The sequence below is a fragment of the Erithacus rubecula genome (genome assembly GCF_903797595.1).
Source record: "Erithacus rubecula genome assembly, chromosome: 11".
NCBI lineage: Eukaryota > Metazoa > Chordata > Aves > Passeriformes > Muscicapidae > Erithacus > Erithacus rubecula.
Window position 1 is genome coordinate 18,126,529 of NC_136663.1, and position 23,400 is coordinate 18,149,928.

General features: G+C 40.5%; 3 protein-coding genes across 4 annotated transcripts in view; 1 reads left to right on the forward strand and 2 right to left on the reverse strand.

Moving 5' to 3' along the window:
• LIMS2 (LIM zinc finger domain containing 2) overlaps window positions 1–15,638 on the forward strand; it is a 29,174-nt gene extending 13,536 nt beyond the window's left edge. For both annotated transcript variants that reach the window (XM_079315078.1, XM_079315079.1), the window contains exons 5-10: window positions 7,782–7,931; window positions 8,766–8,916; window positions 9,752–9,844; window positions 10,711–10,759; window positions 10,946–11,021; window positions 11,828–15,638. In XM_079315078.1, coding sequence (XP_079171204.1) covers window positions 7,782–7,931; window positions 8,766–8,916; window positions 9,752–9,844; window positions 10,711–10,759; window positions 10,946–11,021; window positions 11,828–11,975 — 667 coding nt within the window. In that variant the 3' untranslated portion in view covers window positions 11,976–15,638. The remainder of the gene's footprint in view (window positions 1–7,781; window positions 7,932–8,765; window positions 8,917–9,751; window positions 9,845–10,710; window positions 10,760–10,945; window positions 11,022–11,827) is intronic.
• On the reverse strand, window positions 96–6,227 carry GPR17 (G protein-coupled receptor 17). The gene is made up of 2 exons (XM_079315077.1): window positions 5,773–6,227; window positions 96–2,769 (listed from the first exon to the last, which is right to left on the reverse strand). The coding sequence occupies exon 2, from the start codon at window positions 2,736–2,738 to the stop codon at window positions 1,707–1,709; it is 1,032 nt and encodes a 343-aa protein (XP_079171203.1). The 5' UTR covers window positions 2,739–2,769; window positions 5,773–6,227; the 3' UTR covers window positions 96–1,706.
• The window catches only part of MYO7B (myosin VIIB), a 50,077-nt gene continuing 38,820 nt past the window's right edge, over window positions 12,144–23,400 (reverse strand). The window contains exons 42-48 of the mRNA XM_079315086.1: window positions 22,741–22,828; window positions 21,558–21,664; window positions 20,921–21,106; window positions 19,982–20,098; window positions 19,252–19,335; window positions 18,423–18,542; window positions 12,144–17,678 (exon numbers count right to left, since the gene is read on the reverse strand). Coding sequence (XP_079171212.1) covers window positions 17,595–17,678; window positions 18,423–18,542; window positions 19,252–19,335; window positions 19,982–20,098; window positions 20,921–21,106; window positions 21,558–21,664; window positions 22,741–22,828 — 786 coding nt within the window. The 3' untranslated portion in view covers window positions 12,144–17,594. The remainder of the gene's footprint in view (window positions 17,679–18,422; window positions 18,543–19,251; window positions 19,336–19,981; window positions 20,099–20,920; window positions 21,107–21,557; window positions 21,665–22,740; window positions 22,829–23,400) is intronic.

Sequence of the window (23,400 nt, forward strand, 5' to 3'; positions counted from 1 at the left end):
TCTTTAGGGATAATCTGTTAGGTAGGAAATTCATCCAATGAAATATGTAGAAACTCAAATTTTAATGGCTAGCAAATGTGTTCTGGAAAAGAAAGGGAAGAAATTTCAGGCAGAAGGCTGCATATTAAGTGAGAAAAAGGGATTATGTGTTCTCAGGCAGGCTGTTTAGCAAGTAAGCTGCTGAGCCGGAAATCAAGATGTAGCAAAAGGCCAAAATAATAACACAATGATTACAACAAAGTCTTTTCAGCCTGTGATTCCACTGGTCTTCATAAATCATTCCTTTTAAATGCAGAAATATAGAAATTAATCCTAGAGGTCGATTAATGCATTTAATTCAGAAATAAGAAATAAAAACACAAAAGGCAGCTTACATAAAAGCATACCATTATAAGAAAACAAAACAATCCAGCAGTTAGCAAACGTTGTTGCACAGTTCATTGTTAATTTTAGACTTATATATGTTGTGATCAAAGCCTAGTAGTTTCCTAGAGTTTATATTTTCACTAACTGAATGGTGAAGGAAGGAAGAAAAGGTCATATACTTGTACCTGTCCAGCAGGGAGTTCCCTCAACTCCTTCCTTTTCATATACTGCATGCAACCTCTGTGCCTTAGCTTTTTGAGCTGGGCATAATTGATTTCTTTTGGCACCTCATCTTGCTAGAATGGGCTGTTGGAATAGCACTTAGGGTGTTTTGGGGAAGCAGTCAGGATAAAAGCAGTTCAAGCAAGATAAAGTATGTTTGATTTTATAAGCTGTGGACCTAATCTGAAATGGTAAGGAACTTGTTCCCAAAAGCATAGCAGAGAGATAGGTGTGTGTATTTATGTAATAATATATTTCACCTGCCACATGATTTCCTATAATATGTATCTCCATAGTATTGAAAAGCAGTCTCTTAATAAATATTGTTGGAAACTCTTGCGTTCTTTTTTTCCCTTTTCATTGTACTTTGTCTGTTCTAGTCTGCCTTTCACTTCCAGACATATTCTGCTGGATTTGTATCAGTGAAAATAAAGATAATCTCTACTTTATCCATAATGAAGGAATAGTCTTGCTAGATAAGTCACAAAAAAGAACTGTAAACTGTCTTAAATCTAGGAATTCTTTCTGTCTTAATTCCTCTCCAGACTGGGTTCATTGCTTCATTAAGTTTTTGTTGTTGTTTTTTTTTTCCCTTGTTGCCATTTAGTACCAATTTTCTCTTTATTACGTGTGAGACCTTTGAATTCAGAGACTTGAACAAGACGTGCAAATGTGGGTTTTTTTTTTTTCGGGGAGGTTTATCTCAAGAGTGGATCTCTACTGCTGGCACAATGTGAAATTTTAAATCAGGCTGTATGCATTGTGCAAAGGAAGCACTGAGTGCTTTGGGAATTACGTTCTCTGAAAAAAAACAATTAATACATGGGTCCATTTCTTTCATTGTCCCCTTCCCTATTCCTAAGTGCTCAACCCTCAGTCTCATTTCTTGGAAACCAGTAGAATTGTTCTCCTGTTTGCAATTTCAGCAAAACAAACGCGTGTGGTCTCTATGGTCAGAGGGGTTCTTGTTAGTGGCAGCTCCATAAAAACAGCAGAACTTCCCTTCTCAGGATGAGTTTGACTCTGGGTGGATTCTCATACTGCATATTTATGCTCTCTGCTGATTTTGCTGGAAGAGTGTTCTTAAAGCAAAGCACTGACACTGAAAAGAGTCATGTTCACAGTTCAGATTTGGCACTTAGTGAGCTTTCATTTGTCTTACCCTCATAAGTTTGAGGCAACATTATGGTCTTTTTAATACAAAACAGATTGCACAAAGCCTCACGGAATTTCTCAGCTACAAAAAAATACATGATGGGGTCGAAGGCGCCGTTGAGGCTGGTGAGGCAGGAGGTGATGCGGTTGCTGAGGGCCAGGAGACGCTGTGTTTCACAGGAAGCCTTGGTCCCATTGTAATGGAGAATGTAAATGTAGCGATTGACGTGGTAAGGCACAAAGCAAATTAGAAAAATCATCACCACCATGATGATCATTTTGACAGCTTTTTCCTTCAGGTGTTTCTCAACTCTGTTCCCGCTCTTCAGGCTCTGGATGATGAGCAAGTAGCAAGTCACAGTAGTAACAAAAGGGAAGGTGAATGCCACTGCTAAGGACACGAGGGCGTGACGTGAGGCCTTTTCTCTGTAGAGCTGCAGGCAGACAGTTGTGTTTTTCATCTGGACCGTCTGCACACTGAGCAGCAGAGGTGCCATTGCCACACCAACGATGACCCACAGAAAGACACATGCCACGTGGGCATACCGGGACCTGCGGAGCTTGATGGACTTGACAGGGTGCACAATGGCCAGGAAACGGTCAACACTGATGCACATCAGGAAGTAGATACTGGCATACATGTTGAGATAGAAAAGGAAGCCAGTGAGTCTGCATGGGATCTCACCAAATGGCCAGTGGTTACCAGAAAAGTGGTACACCAGCCGGGTGGGAAGTACCAGCACAAAGGACAGGTCAGCCACAGCAAGATGCATCAGGAAAATGTTGGCAGGTGTGCCTGACTTTTGGTCCCGGATGAAGAGCCAAAGAGCCAAGGCATTGCCAGCAAAAGCCAGGATGAAGTCCAGAAAGTAGAAAGCAGCAAAAATCATGTTCTCAAGGTGTGTTTCTTTGCCACATTGCTCTGATGTTTCCAAAGCAAAATTTGATTGATTTGAGCAGTTGAAGAGCAGGCTGGAAGCTGCTGGCCCATTCATTTTCCCCCACAGTTTTGAAGAAAAAAAAGCCCTAAATGAGAAAAAATTAAGACAGTATATTATGAAATAGCCTGGGTTTGTGGAAAACAAACAAACAAAACCCAACAAAAACCCACACGTGAAAGTCAGCAATGTGTCCTGTTTGCTAGCATCAGTATGACAGGTCAGTCTGAATTATCCGTTATGCACTGCGTCCAGCTCCCCAACAGAACTCATTGTTCAGATGTCTAAAAATATTGGGATCATAGAGAACTGAATGGGATTAAGGACAAACAAATATATTGGAAAATGTAAGAAAATTCCAAGGTAATTAATGTCTTCAGTTTGGATGCTGTTACTTTCAGGTGAGCAGAAAACTGGAATAGCTGGAGATTAATGTGCTGGATCGCTTCTGTTTGGTTCACAGTTTGAGAGACAAAGTCAACAGCAGGGAGACTGGATAAAATTCAGGAAGTGGAAGTTCTTCTTATGGCCACAGAGGGCCCTTCTTACTTCATGCATTGCCTGGATACCCTTCTGGATTTGAGTATTTGCTATCTTGCCATTACTTGCAATTGCGTGTTATAGGACGACTGTACAGTTCTTCTGTCTTTATAAAAATACTTGTGAAATTGTGCTTTCACATACAAAAGGAAAATACCCTGCTGGGTTTTTTTTTCATGTGAAGGTCATAAATTTACAGAAGAGGCCACAATTTTTTGTTTATATTATTAATTTTTCCCTTACAAAGTAAAATCTGCAAGTATTCTGGAACCCAAGAGTTTTAAAGTTTGTATGGGATAGTAACATTGACTCACATACTTTACCTCCCTGGATGGAATTAGTTTAAAGACCTGTTTTTCTATTGCATACCAAAAGAGAAACACATTAGACCGTGCCTTTTTACTGACTGTTAGTTTATGATGGTGCTTATCACCAGTTATGCTTTTCAACTGCAAAAAGTGTAGATCAGGTGGTCTTTATGTCACACCTGTCAGGGATAGGGTAGTCTTATTAAACATTGCTCTCTATGGTTGTGACACCTGAGCAAGCAGTAAGCACTGGCTTGGAGCAGCTGAAAAAGCAGAAATTAGGGTTGTCTGATGGAACAGGCTGGGATGGCTTTGTCTTATTGATAATGCTTTAAATCAGTTCCCAAAGTGAAGGAGTAAGCAGACTTTTCCCTGTTTACTAGCTAATTATTAGGGGTTTAGCAGCATGATACACTTAACCAATTCTATTTGAATTGACTTGCAGAGACAGATCTTGGAAATTCAGATTCAGCTGCATGTCAGTGCCAGACTTAGAATTGGCAAGCCTTCAGTGTTGAGATTTTAATCTTCACTGATGGCAGCATTGAGTTTGCTATGGATTTCTATACAGACATGCTTTTGATATAGAATGCTGTGAGTTGGAGTAGAAAGGAGAATGTCAGAGCTATCTGGAAGCCCAGTATGTCAGTGTCAGGAAGAGAGAGTCTTAGAACTAATAATAAAATTGAAATAGATTCAGTCTTTGCAAATGACAGCCTTCATACTTTTTAGAGGAAGGTGAAGGGAGATGATTTTCATTGTCTGGTTAGAAGTTGTAGAAAAGGGAAGTAGTCCTCTTTCTAATTTTGCTTATCTTTTAAGTTAAAATGAAATTTTAATTACAGTTTTAATGTTTGTGCTTTTTGTAATTTTAGTTATTGGGTGAAAATAGTGGTGTAGCACTTGAGTACATTCAGAAAAAACCCTCATGTCACTAGAATTGTTTGGCTTATTTTTAGATTTTTATGTTTTCAACAAAATTCTACAGCTTTAGAAAAGTAATAATTCTCTGACAGTATGTGCTGTAGAAGATGTTGAAAGCCCTTTGCAGTTATTTGCAATTCCACTCGTATTTGCCTTCGTTTATCCTAAATAATATAAATTATTTATATTATATAAATTTAAAATAAATGTGTTTAGCTTTTTTATGCTACAGACAAAGCACCAGGATTCCTACAGTCTGTATGAATACTAAGAGCGAAAGAGTGAACTAGAAACCTTCACAAATGACCTAGAATGTGTAGTCTGTGTTAACCTATATGATGCAAGAGGCTTTCATTCCACAGACAGAAAACTCCTTTAGGAGTTTGGCTCATTATCCAGTAATTTCTGCTTGGACTGCACTCTTGGTGTTGTGTGAATATTTAGTGATTTACGTATTGCTAAACAGAGCACTGTTCTGGAACGGGCCATTATCCCAGGCCTCCCAGGGCTGAGCTGCAATGGGGATGTCACTGCTCATTTGAAATACATGCATGCACACTGACCATATTTTATGCCCTGTTTCTCTTCTGCTCAGAAGCAAGCAAGAGGACAATCCACAAGGCTGTCAGTATGGACACAATCACTCTTTCAGCAGTTGCTCTGTCACTAATGAAAGAATTTTCTAGCCAGAGAAATCTTCAGCTCATTGTACACAGTTACCTGACTAGTTTAGAACTTTTGTTTGCCCACTGCAGATAAACTGACCTGTAAGTTAGTGTTTGTTGTGGGTATGAGAAATTGCAGTTCTTTCTTTCAGCTATAGCAGTTTCTGGTAAGATTATACTGGTTTATGCATTTTGTATGATTATGAGTTTAGTGTCTTGTCAAATGAGTGTCTCCTATCTTTCACTCAAAGTACTCTTCATTGGGAATAGTCCATTTCTGACTGAAGTTATTGTCCTGAAAATCACTTTCTGCTGATCGTGTATTTCAGCTGAAATACTTGGTTGTTGTGACCATCAAGAGCAGTGTCAGAGAGCACTAGACATACAATAAAATTGGCACAAATGGATATACATTAGGTACAAAAGTTTGAAAACCCTTTTTGTTTTGAAGGAGTGACATAAAGAAAGGTGAGGAAATTATTCTTTGAAGTTCAGAAAATGCTGCCTATTCTTAGATTCAGACATTCCAATTATGTTAATCCACCTCAGTATGTGTTCTGCTCCTCATTGGCACCAGCTAAAACTAATGCCATTAGGAAAGCTCCTTAAAAAAAAAGCTCCTAAAGCCCCTACTACCAAAAGCTGGTCTCTTACCTCTTTACAATGCAGTCCTGTGGGTGGAGTGTAGGGTCCTTTTGAGGAATATCTCAACAAAGTCCTTCTGATGACAGCAGACTAGGTAGAAACAGAGCAGAGCAAACAAGATGATTCCAAGGGAGTGCACTGTTGCAGAGTTGCTGAGAGCAGAGAGGGGAGCCCCTCTATGTAGTGTCCTCCTCGCTCTGATAGCACGTTATCAGCTCAGTCACAGAGCAGAGGAGAGGACACCCCAGCACTGAGGAGCAGTCTTCATCCCAGCTGAGCTCTTGGCACTGGGGCTGCTGCTGCTGCTGGTGTAGATATGAGTATCCTGCATAAATCTGCCAGTGTTCATGGTGCTTACTGAAGGCTGCTGCTGAGCCCCCAGCCCTAAAGAATCCTTGGAGTCCCGTGATTATTTTAGGAGGGTGGAGAGGTGCATTGTTTGGGGGAAATCTAGTATTAACAGACACAACAGGACACTTCAGAATGGGATAATTCCATAGTGGTGGGAAAGGGGGATGGGGGGAGAGGGTGAGGGAGAGGGGAGGCTGCTATGGTAACAGCTTAGCCTGTCCAACACTTCCCTTTGCTTCCAATAGCGAGGGTCTGTGGGAGGGCAGAGAGTTTGTGACTGGGGAGGGGGTTGATAATGGTTTATCAGTGCAAATGGCTGAAGGCATCTCATTCAGCTGAATGAGAGGGGTCTCTTTCAGGACTCTTGCTTCGGGGTCCCTGTGTCCAGCCCTGTATAATTACTCTGCATTTGACAGTGCTGAATAAAATTGATGCCTTTATGCTGAGATGAGCACAGCTGCATTTTTCCTTATAATGGGGCGCTGTCTGCTTTTTCTGGACTCCGTCTGGGCGGACAGTACTTCCAGCCCTGGACAGAGACACTTGGTGACAGAAGGGCTCAGATTTGGAGAGAATAATAATGATACTTAGGCACCTGCCTGCTGAGAATCATAAATGTTTGGGGTCTCATAACAACATGTGTTGTATTCTTATCCCTATTTCATAGATCTAAGGGTAAGTAATGCATCAGAGCAGAATTTTGGAAGGGGCTCTGTGAAGAACCTGCTGCTTAGTCCATGAATCTCCTCTTTCCATTTGAACTTTTTCTTTTGTCTGATGTGTTTTGAGAATGACCTCTAAATCTCAGTGTGTTTGACACAGTGATGCTGTGAAAGGAATTAAGCAAACTTGTTGGTTTGGGGAAAAAGCAACCCACAGAATTCATTCTATGTCATTTTTCTTGTATCATAAATTCTTCCCAGTTCACAGCATTTCAGCTAGAGGGATAGGCAATAGGCAAGTAAACTGAACAGCTTCTCCTCAGAGCTCCTAAATGTTGGGATAAAACTGGTGGCTGCCATCAGCCTTCAGAAGTTTTTTTATGCCTTTGCCTGAGAAGTGTACTTTTAATTTGTTCAAGAAAATGTGCTAGGAATACAGCTGCTTTTACCACATAAAATTGCATAGTTCTTAATTTTCTTTAACTTTGGAATAAAATGAATTTGTAGGCAAGAAAAGGTCTCTTGTTTTTCCTAGATACTGAAGATTAAGGAATCCAGCCATTCAAGCAATGCAGTTTGGTTTGATACATTTTATTCTCTCTCCTTGACTCCCTGCCAGTGCTGTAATGCCTCTGCTATGGTTGGATCCATTAGTTATAGATAGAGGGTGTTGTCACCTTTCCTTGCCCAGCTATCAGAAAAGGTCTAGAGGGTTGGAAAAGATCCCTAGAAGAATGAGTGGGTGATACCCCTGATGCAATATAAATCAGTGAATGTTGGAGTGGTCTTCTAAGGAAATACAACTGTGTGACTGCTTTATACTTATTCTTCTCTGTGCAACTGGTGTGAAACAGTGGATATCAAACATAATTGTGTTTAGTCTGACCTCAGAAGACAGTTCTGTTGCAAAAAGTACTTCCTAGGTACTTCCTACAGTATGTAGTATATGTTGTTTTAGGAGAAAGAGTTTCTTAATATTTTCTTTCCTTTACTTTGTTCAACCAGGCACCTGTGCAGGCCATGCCACAACCGTGAAAAAGCTAAGGGACTGGGCAAGTACATCTGTCAGAAGTGCCACTTAATCATTGATGAGCAGCCCCTGATGTTCAGGAATGATTCCTACCATCCAGATCACTTCAACTGCACCCACTGTGGGTACGTTGTCATACTGTAAACTCTGACCAAAAAGGAGGGGGACAAACAGTTGAGTCAGCAGTGCAGTCCTTCCCAAGGTGTAAACTTTGCTGTCTTTACATTGTTGAGAACTTGTGTGAGGAGAAACTGAAATAAGTTTGGGAAAACTACAGGAATTTTAGTTTTATTTTGCCATTCAATGTTCTCTTATCTAACATTGGATAATGCTAGTTTATAATGAAAGTGAAAACAGTTCCTTGGCATGAACCTATCTGAAAGGCTGTGTGCAGATTACCATAGCAGAGTTTTCCAAAGACAGGAAGGCTGTCCAAAATAGTTTCACTTTGAATTCATGGATAGAAAAAAAAAAAGATGGCTTGATGAGTGTGTCAGTCTTGTGGCACTGTCCATTGCCACACTGATACCTGTCTGACCTGAATTACTTACCATGAAGGTAACAGTGCACAGTGCTGCCCCAGACTGGGTAACAGTGCAAGTAAATGTCTCAGTGTTGAGCACTGCTAGGATGGTTCTTGTACCTGAGCTCTCCCATTCAAAGATACCTCGAGTCTTAGCATGCTACTGTGTCTATATAATGTACCTCATATGTCTGTGAGAATATCCAGCTGCAGACATGATGTTCCACTTATGTTCTTGTCTGGCAAACGGAGAAAGCAATTTTAGAAAGATGACTTGACAGTAACTGCATTTCACTAGCGAAAGTTAATGACTGCATTTGTAGTGTGAATGTTGCTGATGTTAACTTTCAAGTTTAGTCTTCCAAAACATCCTTCTGGGCGCTGGAGGGTTTCCCTGAGTGTTGCTGCCTGTCCAGGGCCCTGTCTGTGTTGGCAGGAAGGAGCTGACAGCCGAGGCCCGGGAGCTGAAGGGGGAGCTGTACTGCCTGCCGTGCCATGACAAGATGGGCATCCCCATCTGCGGAGCCTGCCGCCGGCCCATCGAGGGCCGCGTGGTCAACGCGCTGGGCAAGCAATGGCATGTTGAGGTGAGGCCTCTGCATATGGACCTGCCTTCAAGAGCTGCTTTGTGAAGATCCTTGCAGAATAGGGTTCACTGAAAAGCATTTACTTACTAATAAATTTACATGTTTTGTACTTAGATCTATCCTCTTCAATTTGAGTTACCAGGTACATAACAGTGTTGGAATTTTTACTGGAAGCTGAGCATTTCTTGCTTTTTAAGCCTTTTCAACTCATTGTTTCTGCAGCTTTCAGCTGAGCTATCACATCTTACTCTGAAGATTTTTAGTCATCTTTGTTTCAGTCATTATACTTGACCTGAGAGAGATGCTGCTGCTCATTTGAGGTGTATTCATACCAACTATGTTTATATTCCTGCTTCTCTTCCCTGAAATAAGCAAGATAATGGTCCACAAGCCTATCAGGATAGACACAAGATGATTCCAGCAGGTCTTCAACCTGTCCTTAATGCAACTCTTAATTACTATAAATAGACTAAATATCGCCTCCTTTTTTTGCTTCCATGAAGATCTTTCCTGTCTGTGCTTCACTAAAGCATTAAGAGGTTACAGCTTTAAATGGAAAGAGATAGATTTAGATTAGATATTGGGAAGAAATTCTTCACTGTAAGGTCCTGAAGCCCTGGCACAGGCTTCCCAGAGAAGCTGTGGCTGCCCCATCCCTAGAAGTGTCCAAGGCCAGTTTGGAATGAGATGAGCCTTAAGGTCCCTTCCAACCCAAACTGTTCTGTGGTCAAGTGTCATGTCATGTATTGAGCTACGATTTGTTGCCATATTTTTCCCTGGTGATGGGGAAGTTGTTGAGCCCGCCATGGAATGTTTTCATTTTTTTCTTTTACAGCATTTTGTTTGTGCCAAATGTGAGAAGCCATTCTTGGGGCACCGACACTATGAAAAAAAAGGGCTGGCCTATTGTGAGACTCATTATAATCAGGTAAATTCAGCCATCTGTGCTGTAGGTACTTGCAAATGCTTTTTCGTGTTTTATATATGCAAAGCTGTGCAGATTTTGCCTAATCTGCACTTGTAGAGGCAATGAAATATTAATAAATTAGTCAGATTTAATAGAAAATAATAGTTTTTCTTGGCAGAAAAGTGATGTTGAAAAAATAATAGAAATAATAGTCTTTGGGATACTGATTTTAATTTGTGCCACTGAGGAAAAATCACTGACCGTGGGTTGAGATTAAAATCCCTGTGATTTTACTTCTGATGTATTTGTGTGAGCTTCTTTGATAGTTACTTGTTTCTGTGGACATTGTGTTGTCTAAAACATAGATTAGTAGATCAATTAAAAAAATAGAAAAATCAATAGAACCCTGGTTTTTTGGGGTGATTCAATTGAACAACTTTCTGTTTTGGTATTTTCTTGTGTCACATAAATGACTCTCTCATAAGAGGTTTGTGTTGCTGTTCTGATAGTGGCTGTATTTTAGCAATAGTTCTGTTTTGGTGTTTGTAGTTGAGCATCAGGAGATGTTTGTCTACACTAAGCATTAGCCTCTACCCATCCTTTCTTCTCCACATAAACAAGACTTTAAGATCCCATAACAGTACTAGAGTGTGAGGCATCAACAAAAAAGGTTTTGTAGTATTTACTGGTATGAGATCCAAAGGAACATAGACTATTTGGCAAGTGTATGAGAAGTTATTCAGGAGATTTAAATTGGTATATTTGGGGGCCACTGCTGTATCTGGGAATTCTTTGGTTATTAGTATTTAATGTTCACACCAGCTGTGTAATTTGTGGACCGTGAGTAGTCAGCGACATGAGTTCTTATTCTTTTCTCTTCTGTGCAGCTCTTTGGAGATGTCTGCTACAACTGCAGCCACGTGATAGAGGGAGATGGTAAGATTTATTCTCCCCTTGTTTTGGGTTGCTGTCCTCATTTCATTTGTTAGTGCAGCTGTTGCAGTCCCACAGTTGCAACACAACAGTGTTTGTTTTCACATCTGGCCTCATTTGAATTTGGATATAAATCTGAATTCAAATAATCCATCAGTTTCCTCTAACTTGGTGCTTTTACTTTTGCAGTGGTATCAGCTCTTAACAAGGCCTGGTGTGTGAATTGCTTCTCCTGCTCCACCTGCAATGTCAGGCTCACACTGAAGTAAGTCAGTGTTTATGTTTCGGGCTGTGTGAGACATTTGCCCCTAAGGCAGGGTATCCCTAAGGAGGAGCCATGAGCCACTGCCTCTCTGAAGGCCAAGATACCTTTTCTCTGTGGGAGCAGGTGCTTATAATTCCACTGATTTCAGCACTAAAAGGAGCTCACACTCAGCATCCTCTCTGATTTATTCTCCTTCATTAATCTATTCTGTAAGGAGGTTGGGTAAGAGGGGGACTCCTTCAGCAGTACAGAAGGAAGTTCCTCTTTGAGGAGCTGTCTGTCCTGAAAACCTGCAGCCTCCATGTCTCCTTAACTGTGGTTGCTCCCCTCAATGACAATATTTGCTATTGCATAGATTATTTTGAAAAAAAATACTGTGCTATTTACCTCAAATATCTAGAAGAGGGACAGAATAAAAAGCAATCCTACATTTCTCCTTTCTCAAGTTCAAACCCTTGTCCTACTCTGCTGGGTTGGTTCCACTGGCCATATGAACAAATTCTCATTGATCCCAGAGAGGACCTCTGAAGTGATACTTGCATTCTACAGTAACAAAATTATTATTATAGACTGGTACATGCATATTTATAACAAAATCTTGCTCCTTATTTACCTAGCAATACTAAAGACCTCAGTTCACTGATAAGAACCCAATCTCTGTACTTGCATCACCAGATGAGAAAATGAGTTGTTGTATAAATGGAACAGAACACTTGCAACAACACTGATGTAGATGCATGGAGATTTAAATTAGTGAAGCATATGATTTGCAAATATCATTTTAATAACTGTTCTTTGTGTTAAAGGAATAAATTTGTGGAGTTTGACATGAAGCCTGTGTGCAAGAAGTGCTATGAGAAATTCCCTCTGGAGCTGAAGAAACGCCTGAAGAAGTTGTCAGAGCTGGCATCCAAGAAGATCCATCCTAAAGCTTTAGATTTAAACTCTGCTTAAAGCAAAAAGGTCTGTCAGTCTACTGACAGCACTCTTAACACAAGCTGCTGCTCACTGCAGGTTTTACTTACAGAAACAATTACTAAGAAGTGGAACCAAAGATAAGTAGTACCTTCCCCTCCTTCTGGTGATGTCTCTTGCATCTAGACTGGCCCTTTTCTCAAGCAATTGTTGATTAACACTGGCAGGAAGAGGAGTATGAGTTCTGCTTGAGCAGCACACAGGCTGATTATTAATTTGCTACTAACACTGCATTTTGCCTTTGTGGAGTTACTCACAGTCTTTACTTCCTTAGTTGAATTGTACTACTCTTTCCACTCTTCTAGTCTAAGGAATTTGGAAAAAGTGGTTAAATGTAGAGCTGGAAGAAATGTCAGATTTGCTCTTTTTTCAATCAGAATATCAGAATTTTTCTTCTTACTCTGAGTGAAACAATTTTTAAATTTTTTAATATATAGGTAAATAGTCTGAAAGTCATCATTCTTTACTACTTGTGAAAAGTTCTGGTTTTTCTCCAGATTCCTACAGAGAATATATGGGTGCCCTATCCCATATCCTAGTCCTTCTGGTTTGTAGGTTTACTGGACAAGCCCAGGAACCATAGCTGTGGCTTCTGCACTGCCCACTTAGGCCCAGTGTTAAGGCAGCTAAGTTTCCTTTGCTGCTCCCATGCTCAGTACTAAGGAGGTTTCAGCTATCAGGGCCACATGAGCCTCTTCAGAATAGTTGGGCTCTCCTTAAGGAGAAGGTGGCTGTGGGAAACTAAACATTTTATTAGAACTGACACTATTTTTCTGTTCTCTACTACATGGCTGGTAGAGCTTCTACTGGTCAACACAAAACATGTCGTGTCCATTGGCATAGCTGATACTTACTGAGGCAGTGTGGCTGGAGCACTGGTTACTCTTCTGCATAAGGAAATTGGATAAATAATATGGTACCAATTTAAGCACTTAAATTTTTCCATTCTCTCTTTACTTGCCAGCCAAGTATATGCCTGTTGGTCATACCCCAGAAAGCCCAATTACATGAAGGAGTTTCTAATGTTTACAGTTTGTAGCAAATGTAATATTATGCAGAAAAAAACCCATTCTTAAAATTTTTACCCAAATAAGAGTCCTATTCATCTGTCTTTTTGAGACCTGAGTGTACTTAAGGGGAGGATCTCAGACACCATGCTAACATCTCAAGTGTGTAGTCCTTCTCTGTAATTTTGCCTGTCACCAGTGAGGTTTCACTGGTCCTGTTGTCTCTGCTACCACAACCTGAGGTGCTAACAAATTTACTGATTTTGGATATTCTCAATACTTGTTTAGAGGTGAGCCATCAGCAGTGATGTTCCTGAGCCCACTCACTTGTATGATCCCAGTGAGCGTCTGAGTCCCCCAGAGATGACTCCTGTACTACCTTGTGGTGAACTAAGCTGAGCAGCCCAAAAATCCCTTTCCATGAACAGTTGTGAGACTGTGCCTGCCCCTTTGCAAGGCTGACAAGTACTCCAGGACTACTGTCCTTTGCATGATTTAAATCTTCCAAAAAGTGCCTGCTTTAGTAGGTCAGATGAACACAGCAATTGGGCCTAGACAACACCCTGCAGCCATGGGTCAATTAGATAGCAAGAAGTTAAAGCTTCCCCACTTCATATATGTGTGAGCAGCAGTTGGATTGGGGCAATAGTCTGCCTTACAATTGTGTTACCATACTTGCTGGGTTAATACCCATGGAATTGCAATAGTGATACCAAAGCAGTGGTGGGAAATCCTGGATAGCTGATCAGAATCCCACATGTGAAACCATCTCTTAGATCTTCACTGCCTTTGCTAACTCAATTTCCCTCAGCTGCTTTGCTTTTTGTTGCTGTAAGTTACTGTAATCTTTTAACTGGGTTATAGTGTATTTACTCTAACAATGATGAGGGGATAGGCCTAATTTTAGCAGTAAGCTCTTTCATCTTCTCCTGACCAATTTGCACTGTAGATTCCAGTGTCACTGCTTTAGAAGAACATGTGGCTATTCACTGTTTTCTTACCAGCCTTAAAATGGTCTTTTAGTTGTTAAGGGCACAAAGAACAGCATGTCTTTTGGTGCAGTAGTGTTGCCCTGCAAAGACATCCATTTACAATCAAACCTGTTGTCTGGCATTTTGTCACAGCATAAAACACTTGAAGTTCTGACCTAAATGAGCTCAGTATGTTATGCAGATTCTTCTCAGTATAAAACATTCCAGTCTGTTCTTGTAATCTCAGTCACAGGCCATGTCTAATGCTGAATCTGAGCAGCTGTGTATCCCCAGCCTCCTGGGAAGTGGTGGAGGAACACACAAACACACACTCCTGGTAAATATGGAAGGACTAAGTAACTAGCAGCCAATAGGTAATATTCTTTCAGCAGCCACTCTCACATTCAGCAATGGAAAATGCGTGTATGTGAAGATGAATGGCAGTATTTCTATGCAGCCAGTAAAGTGTGTGCTTTCACCTTGTCTCATGTTAGAAGTTTGGCAGACCTAGAAAGCTTCATAATTCAAAGGAGAGTTGGTATCATTCTCTTTGATAGGCTGTTCAGTTCTCTAGGGTTTGGAATATGTCCTTATCTTCAGGACATTTCACAAAATTAATTGGTGAAAAAAATAATTGTAGTCCCTGATCTCTAAACTAATGAAGGGGGATATTCTCCTAAATTATTAATTTTTCACAATAATTTTTCTCATACTTCTGTTGCCCATAGCTGCAATGTGCAGGGTTACAGTAGTTTATATTACCAGCATACCTTTTGTGTGAGAGTGGAATTGAAGGAGTAGGAGAAATAACTGTAAGTGGTTTAAAAACATGCATCTTCCTCTACTTCTGTCAGTCTACTTTTTAAAAACCAAGCAGAATATAGTGCAAAGTCACAAGTTCTCCTTAGTGTCTTTGTAGGCTGACAGGTTGGGTTTTGTTTCATTTTTAATGAATATAATCAAGGTGTCAACAGCTATTTCCATTGCTATAAATAGACCTGCTGGCCAAATTCTTCCTAAGCATCACACCATGGGAGAGTAGAGATATATATGAAGATTGAACTTGTCTCAGAAACCTACACTTACTAAAAGATGTTGCCTCATACTATACATTTATAGTTTGCATTCACATTTATGCCTAATTAAAATCACTAACACTCACTGAGTACACTTGAAAATGGTTTTGCTTTTAGAAAGCATAGTATGTGAAGCTTGTTTTTATTCAGAGTATGCTAATCACTTGCAGTCTTTCTTTATGGCACTAATCCACTCTCTAGGATTTGCCTCCTGGTGTTTTTGCAGCAGTCTGTGCAGTGCTGGCAAACACTGGTCAGCCTTTTTATAGAGAATTCCTGATGTGGCATGGTTGGTATGAGATGATATCACTGACACTCTTTCAGAAGTGATTGGATGGGGAAGGAATAGATGGCAGGCAAGCATGTAATGAATGTGGTTATACTAGCCTGTAAAGCACTGTTAAGTGCTGAGGGTAAGAGACTGAAAAAAGAATTAGCAGCTCTCTGTCTTGGTTCAGGCCTTGATGGGTTCTGCACTGTCTAGAGCTCTACTTTATCACACATTGTTTGAGTGATTGTAGATTGAAATGCTGTAATACTGTGCCTTTGTATGTTCTTGTATTAAAGTTAACTGTAATACATTTTAAATCTTTACACAAAAAAATGAAAAAAAAATGTATAATGTACAGTTAATACCATATTTTCAGTGCTTAGCCAGAGACTATTACCCACTCCAAGGAACTCTGGGATTGCTGAAACCTGAGGCCCTGTTGTGGTGAATACAAATTTTGGACCTGTGCTGCTTCTGTGGTGATGTGTTGGTTGATGGGGATGTGCAGAAAGGGGTACCATCCTTTTAGTGGATGTGTTGTACCAATTGTGTTGTGTATGTAAGGAGCAGATGGGATGCTATGATCATTTACAGGATAAAGTGGTATTTGGTAGATTTAGGTTATATGGATCTGGATCAAACATTAACTTTTCTTGGTTAAAAAAAGACATTGCAGTTGATTTTCTGAAGTCTTTATTTAAAAACCAGAAACAATACAGTTTGGCTGCAAAATTTCTTTTTGTACAAGTAAAGTGTTGAAGATTTCTTACTTATAGCTAGTTAGTTAGACACTGGGTGACAAAACCACTCTGGGTAATTAGGCTCCAGCATTTCCATTGCCAGCAATGGAGATTACAGCAGGAGCATCTAACTGCTTGCAAAAAGATCAGCTATTCTGACGGGTGTGGCACTCATTTAGATGCACAAAGAGAGTGGGGCTTTTCCCTGCCACCCATATACAAAACTCCCATCAGCATTTGAATTTTGCACACACATGTCAGAGGGAACAAGAGAACCATTGTGCATCCATTGGCAAAGCTGAGAGATCAGACAGAGCTGCTTTTCCAGCACTGCCAGATTGTGTCTCAAGGAACTTGGTGTAAATGCTTTAAGACATGTTCATGTTTCACTGGGAGCAAGGGAGGAGTATTTGTTCTGAGGGGGAAGCAGCTAAACATCACACAGTCTGAATCTGCTTTACACACTCGGAGCACACTCTGGTTCCCGTGGCACCAAAGCTGTGTTTCTACAAAGCTCTTAGAAATGAACAAGTGCTGAATTAAATTTTACCACTCAAGCTGTCTGCTAAACAGGAAGCAGAAAAGATCAGGACAAATTAAAGCTATTATGCTTGTCTCATGAAGGAATGTCTGCATAACTCCAAACAGAACATTTTTGTAGAGCAGCAAAGTCTCTTTTCAACAGACCTTTGTTAGACTGAGTTCTTCAATTCTGATTTGCACTGAGTAGCTCATCTATATCATGAAATAGGAGCAACTAAGAGTGATGGACCCAAACCCCAGACTCATTTTAGAGCTTACTATAAACTGCACAGTAGAAAGTGGTTGTTAGTTTCCAAGAGTGTTACAACATGTGGAAGAATGAAGACTATTTAATTTAAGCAGGGCCATGGTAAGTCAGGGGACAGCCTGCAAGTTTAGCAGCATGCAGGGAGGACAATAACAATCTGACAGTAATTGGCTGTCAGTCTACTGTAATGTGCAGCATGTAACCTAGGGACCAGAGGATGAAACCCAACATCTTATCTTTCAAAGTGTCCAGTTACCTACTACTAAATGGCATCTCTCCACTCTTAGGATTGCCAACAGGAGGGAAAAAATTGCATTACTTTCGTTTCCAAAGACTCTTGGAGTTTGTGCATTTGGTAAGAGCATATACAATAAGTGGCGTTTTCTTTGCAAAAGAAAGACAGCCCTTAATGAGTGTCTGTCTTAAAATGGAGGAGATTCAGGCTATTAGAAGGGGACCTCACAGGGTTTCCCCACTCCCACAGAACATAAAAGTCCATCTAAACTTTCTCTAAATCCAATATCTGAATGAATTCTCATACTACATCTAAGACAGAAGTGTTACAGATATCTGAAAGCACATGCTGACTTGAGCTTTTCTTGTAGTAGTATTTCAGCAACTCAGTTCATTCACTGCTTGATCAGAAGATCATCAAGATTAATATTTTTAAATGGCATTTCTGCTGGGATATGGAATTACAGGTAGTTTGGCACAAGTATAGGTCATGGGCTCTATTTCCACTCTCAGGCTGGGAGGTTCTTTTGCTTGTTTACAGCATTCATGAGCAGGCGTACGTAGGATGTTAACAGATCATCCATTTTGTAACCCTGTCAGGAAAGAAAAAAAGTCTTAAATCTCTAAGGGAGCTCCAGGAGCAAAAGTAACTCTCATTTCCTCCTTTGTTTATCTTCTCAGGTTCTTCCTTGCATGAACATCTTTTCTTTCAATATCTGTCACTGTTTTAGTTATAATTTATCCATTCCTCCCTCTGCTTTCTGTAGACTTCCAAAACTTTACAGAGCATAGCTCTACTGTCTCCTTAGTATTTACTCTGTAGCTTGACTTGTACTTAAGGTTCTTGTATTTAAGAATCCAAGCTTTTCTATGGGAGTAGTTAGCCTTTAAATGTTTTTGTTATCTTTACAAACCTACCTTTAAATATTAATATACTGATGCTTCTCTGAGACTGTGAATAGTCTGAAACCAACTGTTAAAAAGGTGGAACCACTCCCTGGAAAATGCGAAGTCTTACAAGGCTGGTATTACTACTACTAGACATGCAAGACAAAAAGCTTCTTAAGTAGCTTTGCAGTCTTCTCAGATGGATAGAATTTTATGTGTGGGAAGAATTTGGGAAATCACTATTTTTCTTGTGTCATGCATCTTTGCATCAGATAGCATTATATATGGACTGAACCAGTTCTAAATGGCAATTTTATTTGACACAGCAGTGAATGCTTTTTGTATCTGCACTGGTATTTATCTGTTTTCACACCCTCTTTTGTAGCAATCCTGGTTGGAAAGGAAAAATTTGGATTTTCTTGTGTCTAAGTTGGCAAAACTCTTCTTACCAGAGATGTCTCACATAAGAGGCGGTTTCCTCGTACCAGGTTCCCTATTGTCATGTGAAAGTATGTACTCCCACTGCTCCAGTTGGAGATTTTATTGAAGGGGTAGACTACTAAAATATCCTGTAAGAGAAAACAAACTGATCTGTAGAACATTCCTCAAATGAAAACAGGCTGTTACATAACAAAACCAGTGGAGCCAGAGAATTCTTGTTCTTCTCCACTTCATTTATAAAAACAGTGGATCAAGGTAGTTCTTGCATCCAGATTAGTGGTATATTGTATTGTCACCAAATTGATAAATCTTAATCACAGTAGTGAGACTTCCTTTCATTACATATTGATCTTTGCCTTAGCACACTGCCATTAGATATACAATAATCTAAACCTCTCTTTTCATTTGTTCCATTATTGAAAGCAAATAGTGATACTCCCTTTTCTTGAGAATTGGGTAAGACCAGACTCTTGGGGTTCAACTGCAGCTAAACATGGCCATTCAGCCTGATCTTTCAGACAGCTGGGGCTTCCTGCAAAGCATTTTTCTGAGCCAGGTTCCTGGGTGAATTTCCCATCCATCTTCCTGATCTTACCACCTTGCCAGGTCTATTGTGATTCCCATGTCTTTTTTCAGAGATGCTGTATCCTATTCCTTTCCAGTGTAGAAACTACAAAAAAGTGATTTGAGGCAGTAACATTTTCCTCAGTTTCACACAGAAAATTAATAGAGAGCCTCTATCCTCCCATTCCTGGGCAAAGATCCTATCACTGTCCCTAAATCAGCAGGGTCTGTTCAATCCTTCCTTAGATGGACTTGTGAGAAGCAGCTGTTTACCTTTGTCTTCTGATGTATCAGTGAGACTCCTTGCTTGTTGATTGCAATCAGTACAATCTCTGGGAAATTGGGCTCTGAGGCTTGCTGTAAATGAGTAACGCAAGATAATCAGAAAATGGAGAAATTATCTGTATTGGGGCCCAGTGACCTTTAACAATGTCCATTACTTCTTGTTCTCTTTCCCAAATGAGCACTGAAACATTTTGGCCATATATTGATGACTTGAGCAAATGTTACATGACAGCAGAATCCGGTCCATTATTTACTATGTTGTCTGATAACAGGCTTAATGAATGATTGCAAACCATTTAAGAGCCTAGTGAGCAGAAATTAAAGGTAACACATGGGAAATTATTCTTGGGTAATATCCACTCCAGAATGAGAGGATTTGTACCATTTGGTTCTGAGGGAAGAGTCACCAAAGAGATAAGGTTTGGCAGCATTTTCTTGTGGAGAGCAGTGACAGGATAATTTAGCCCCCTATAGCTACTACACTAGCTGTACTAGAGGTATTAAAACTAGAACAACAACATTGCCAGTGAACAACAAGCATGGTTTAGAATGGCTAAAGAATCCATCTCCCAACTTGAAAGGAACTATGTTTTCCTCAATAGATTACAGGAATTCAGCTTTATAACATGTTTTACTCTCAGATATGGAATTATAGTCAGTCTGTATTCCTTGGTACTGATCTACTACCAAACCCACTCACACAGGCCTTCAAACCTACCTTGACCTCAAAAAAGGCTGATCCAAATGTTGGCCAGCGATGTATCATTTTCAAGAAAGCAATCTTGGCTTCATCCACAGTTTTTCCTTCATGTTTACTATATGCTGCAATAATGCTCTGTTTAGGAAAACAGGATACAAAGCCAATTGAGTTGGAGACAGGCAAGTTTCCAATACCTTAGCACTAAAGACAGCATCAGCTCATCACCACAATCAGGCTTTTTGCCCCAGCAGCAGAAAACTGACAATGTACACAGCTGGTATGCCATGGAACAAGGTGAAGGCAGAACCCTCCAGTGTTCCTTACTCCTCTGCTGGGTGAAGGAAGCCCAGGAAATGGGCTGAGGAAATGGACTTCAGGGCAGAGGGGCAATGTGAGATGAAACTCAGAAAGCCAGTGTTCAACACCCACATCTTTGGTTGAAAAATGGAGGGTGAATTTTCCCTTTGTATTTGTAAGAATGTCCTGTGTTTTCATCAGCAGATTAAGTGATAAGTACCTGCTGAAACTTACTTGCCCTTTTTGTGGATAAAAGAGCCTTTTGCTGTAAGTAGCATTGACAAGATGCAAGGAGATTGATTTTCTGCCAAGAAGTACTTATGAGAGACCTTAATTTTCTATTTCTGTCCAATATCCTCAACTTCTGAGTCCCATCACTGACTCTCCTATCTCTAACTCTTTTTCTAGGCACTGGAAATAGATTAGTACCACCAAGAAAGATGCACACTTCAGATAAGCCATCCAGGCCTGCAGATATATTTCAGAATTTTGGTAGTGTATGTAAAACCTGGATTGGAAGAGGAAAATCCAGCAATATCCAATACCATCACTCCACAGTACTTTCAAAGACCATCAGATAAAAAATGTAGTGTAGCTTAACGTGTTTTCTCTACTAAAGCTCTGTATATGTAATATGACTAATGAAGCTGATGTTCTTACCTTCTTCCATTCATCTGGTGACACTGCTCGGAGCAGATTGTCTGGCACCAGTTCCTTCAGGATTTTGGGGATGGCTGCCAGCTGTGTGCGGTCATTGTTGAAGCGTGCTTTGTAAATCAGCCCTGCCAGCTGCACAGCTTCATCCTTGGAACATTTGTGGTAGCCTCTGAGGTACTTTGGCAGCTCCTGGAAGAGACCAGCTCTGAATCCAGGCAGAATGGGCTAAAGCAAACACTGACTTAAACATTCTAAATTTGTGAGATCAGGATGCAAGTCTTGCTGAACACAGTCCAAGGACATCCCAAGAACTTCTGGGTCCTTCTGGAGGTTCTCTGGATGATCTTCAAAGATCCTTTCCAACCCAAAACTTTCTTTGATTCTCTGATTTATGGAGCAAGATGAGCATTTTCACAGTACAGTGAGGTAAAGGAGCTGTCTCTTAACATGTTCAGTATAGCTAAGGTGTGAGCACTGTGAAAAGTAAATATGTTCTGAGGCTGAGCTGTGCCCCCCTCTGGAGGAGGTATTCCTCTGGAGGCTCTATAATGCAGGCTTTTGAGAGGGAGACAGTAATATTCCTACAGACTTAATTTCTCAGGAGTGTTTATTGGCTCACATGCCTTAGGGAGCTGCTTACCTGGTGGTAGTGGAAAATGGTATCAGCTTTCAGATCCCTGCCAGGAGTGACATTCAGCCACAGCTTTCTCATGAAGTACACCTCATATGCCACAGACAGAGCAGCCCCTGAGGAGATCAGATCTTGTTAGTGTTCTCTGTGCCACTGGCAGTTCTACAGTTTTTAAATTGCCTGTGAATTTCTTCAGAAAAGTAATTATGGTTTTAATAGTAACAAATAAAGTTACTAACAAAACAACACAAGAAGCCATATTAGATGACAGAAGAAATTACTAGTTTTCAGTTCCTGGATACTGCTCATGCAATGATCAGATGGAGAAGTTGAGGGACTACCACTAGGTGTTACTGGTGTTCATGACAGCTGCCTGCTGGTGTGCAGTGCACCTGAATTCTCCCACACCGATAGGAGTACATCCCCTGATGGCTGTGCTTCTACAAATGAATTGTGATTTAGTGCACCCACATCTTTATACTGTGATTTTCAAAGCTCCTAGCAGCTACATCAGCTGAGGGAAGAGAAGTTAGAAAATCTTAGATACACAGACATAGCTTTAGGGAGTTGAACCTCAGCTGTCCTAAAATATGCAAAGGTCAGGACAAATTGATATTAAATTTGAGTGGAGTTTGAGTTTGATATAGATTTCAGAATTTATATTATCCATGGGGGAGTGGGGTGATGGGATGGTAAGTGCAAGGAATTGCTGTTATTAGTATTACATTGTTTTATTCTAACAAGTGGTTCCTTAACAACATAATTTATGTTTGGGTATCGCCAGGTAATAACCTGGTTAAAAATTTTCTAAGAACCCAAGAAATTAGACACTCTCTAAAGAATCTATTTGCATATGTTGGCTGATTCTTAGTGTTTGAGGATCAGCCTAACTTGCATGTATCCAGCTGTGTGTTTTGGATACAACAGGTAAAAAAAGTATTTTTTACCAATTTAAAATTTCTGGAGATATCCCCCCCACAAGTGTTCTGGTGTTTTTGATAGCCAGTGCTTGGCTGCATCAGGTCGCTGTATCTTTCTGCTGGTGCAGGCAGTAACCATGTATGTACAAACCAAAATGATACAAGACTCTGCTAAATACTTCCCAAGATGGAATCCTACTGGATGGATCAGCTGCTTTCCAGTTCAACACAACATCTCATGCAGCTTCTTGTCATGCTGGCATTCTCCTTACCATCTTTTCCTGGTTTGTTCCGTCTGTTCCAGTCTGTCACCTGCCTCAGGGAGTCAAAGAAGTAGTCTGCTTCATTCTGACTGATCACCTGCAGAGGCCAAGCAATGAAGGAGAGAAAGGGGGGGTTAGCACATGGTATAAAATACTGCCTGTGCCACACACCCAAGCATCTGGCTGAATTTTCTTTCCCTGTCTACAGTGAGAAGGCGGAATTTCAATAGGGAATAAGTAGAAAAACAGGAGGAGCAAGGTTCAATTTACTTGTATTTCAAATGGGGATCTTTATTGCATGTTCTGTTGCTTCTTGCTTTCCAGTTTCCTTACTGAAGTCAAGCTGAAGATGCCTGCCTTATTCCCAGTCTTCTCTTTGTGAAGTGTTGTTACAATACTGGGTTTCTCTTTTCAGGAAGGCAGCTCACCAGAAACTCCCTGTGCTAGGGCTCAGTGCTGCTTTTGCCTTGATCACAGTTTCAGAGAGAAGGGACCTCTCAGCAAGACATCCAGCCCAAGCTTGAGCTCAGGCAAGGCAGGCTCCCAACAATCAGAGAGTAATTAATTGGTGCTGGTTGCCCCTGCCTTCCCTATTCCTAGTGGGCACTGTACATGTGCAGCATATGTACAGAGCAAAGTCTGAGTGAAAAAGGGCTTAATCCAGCAGTA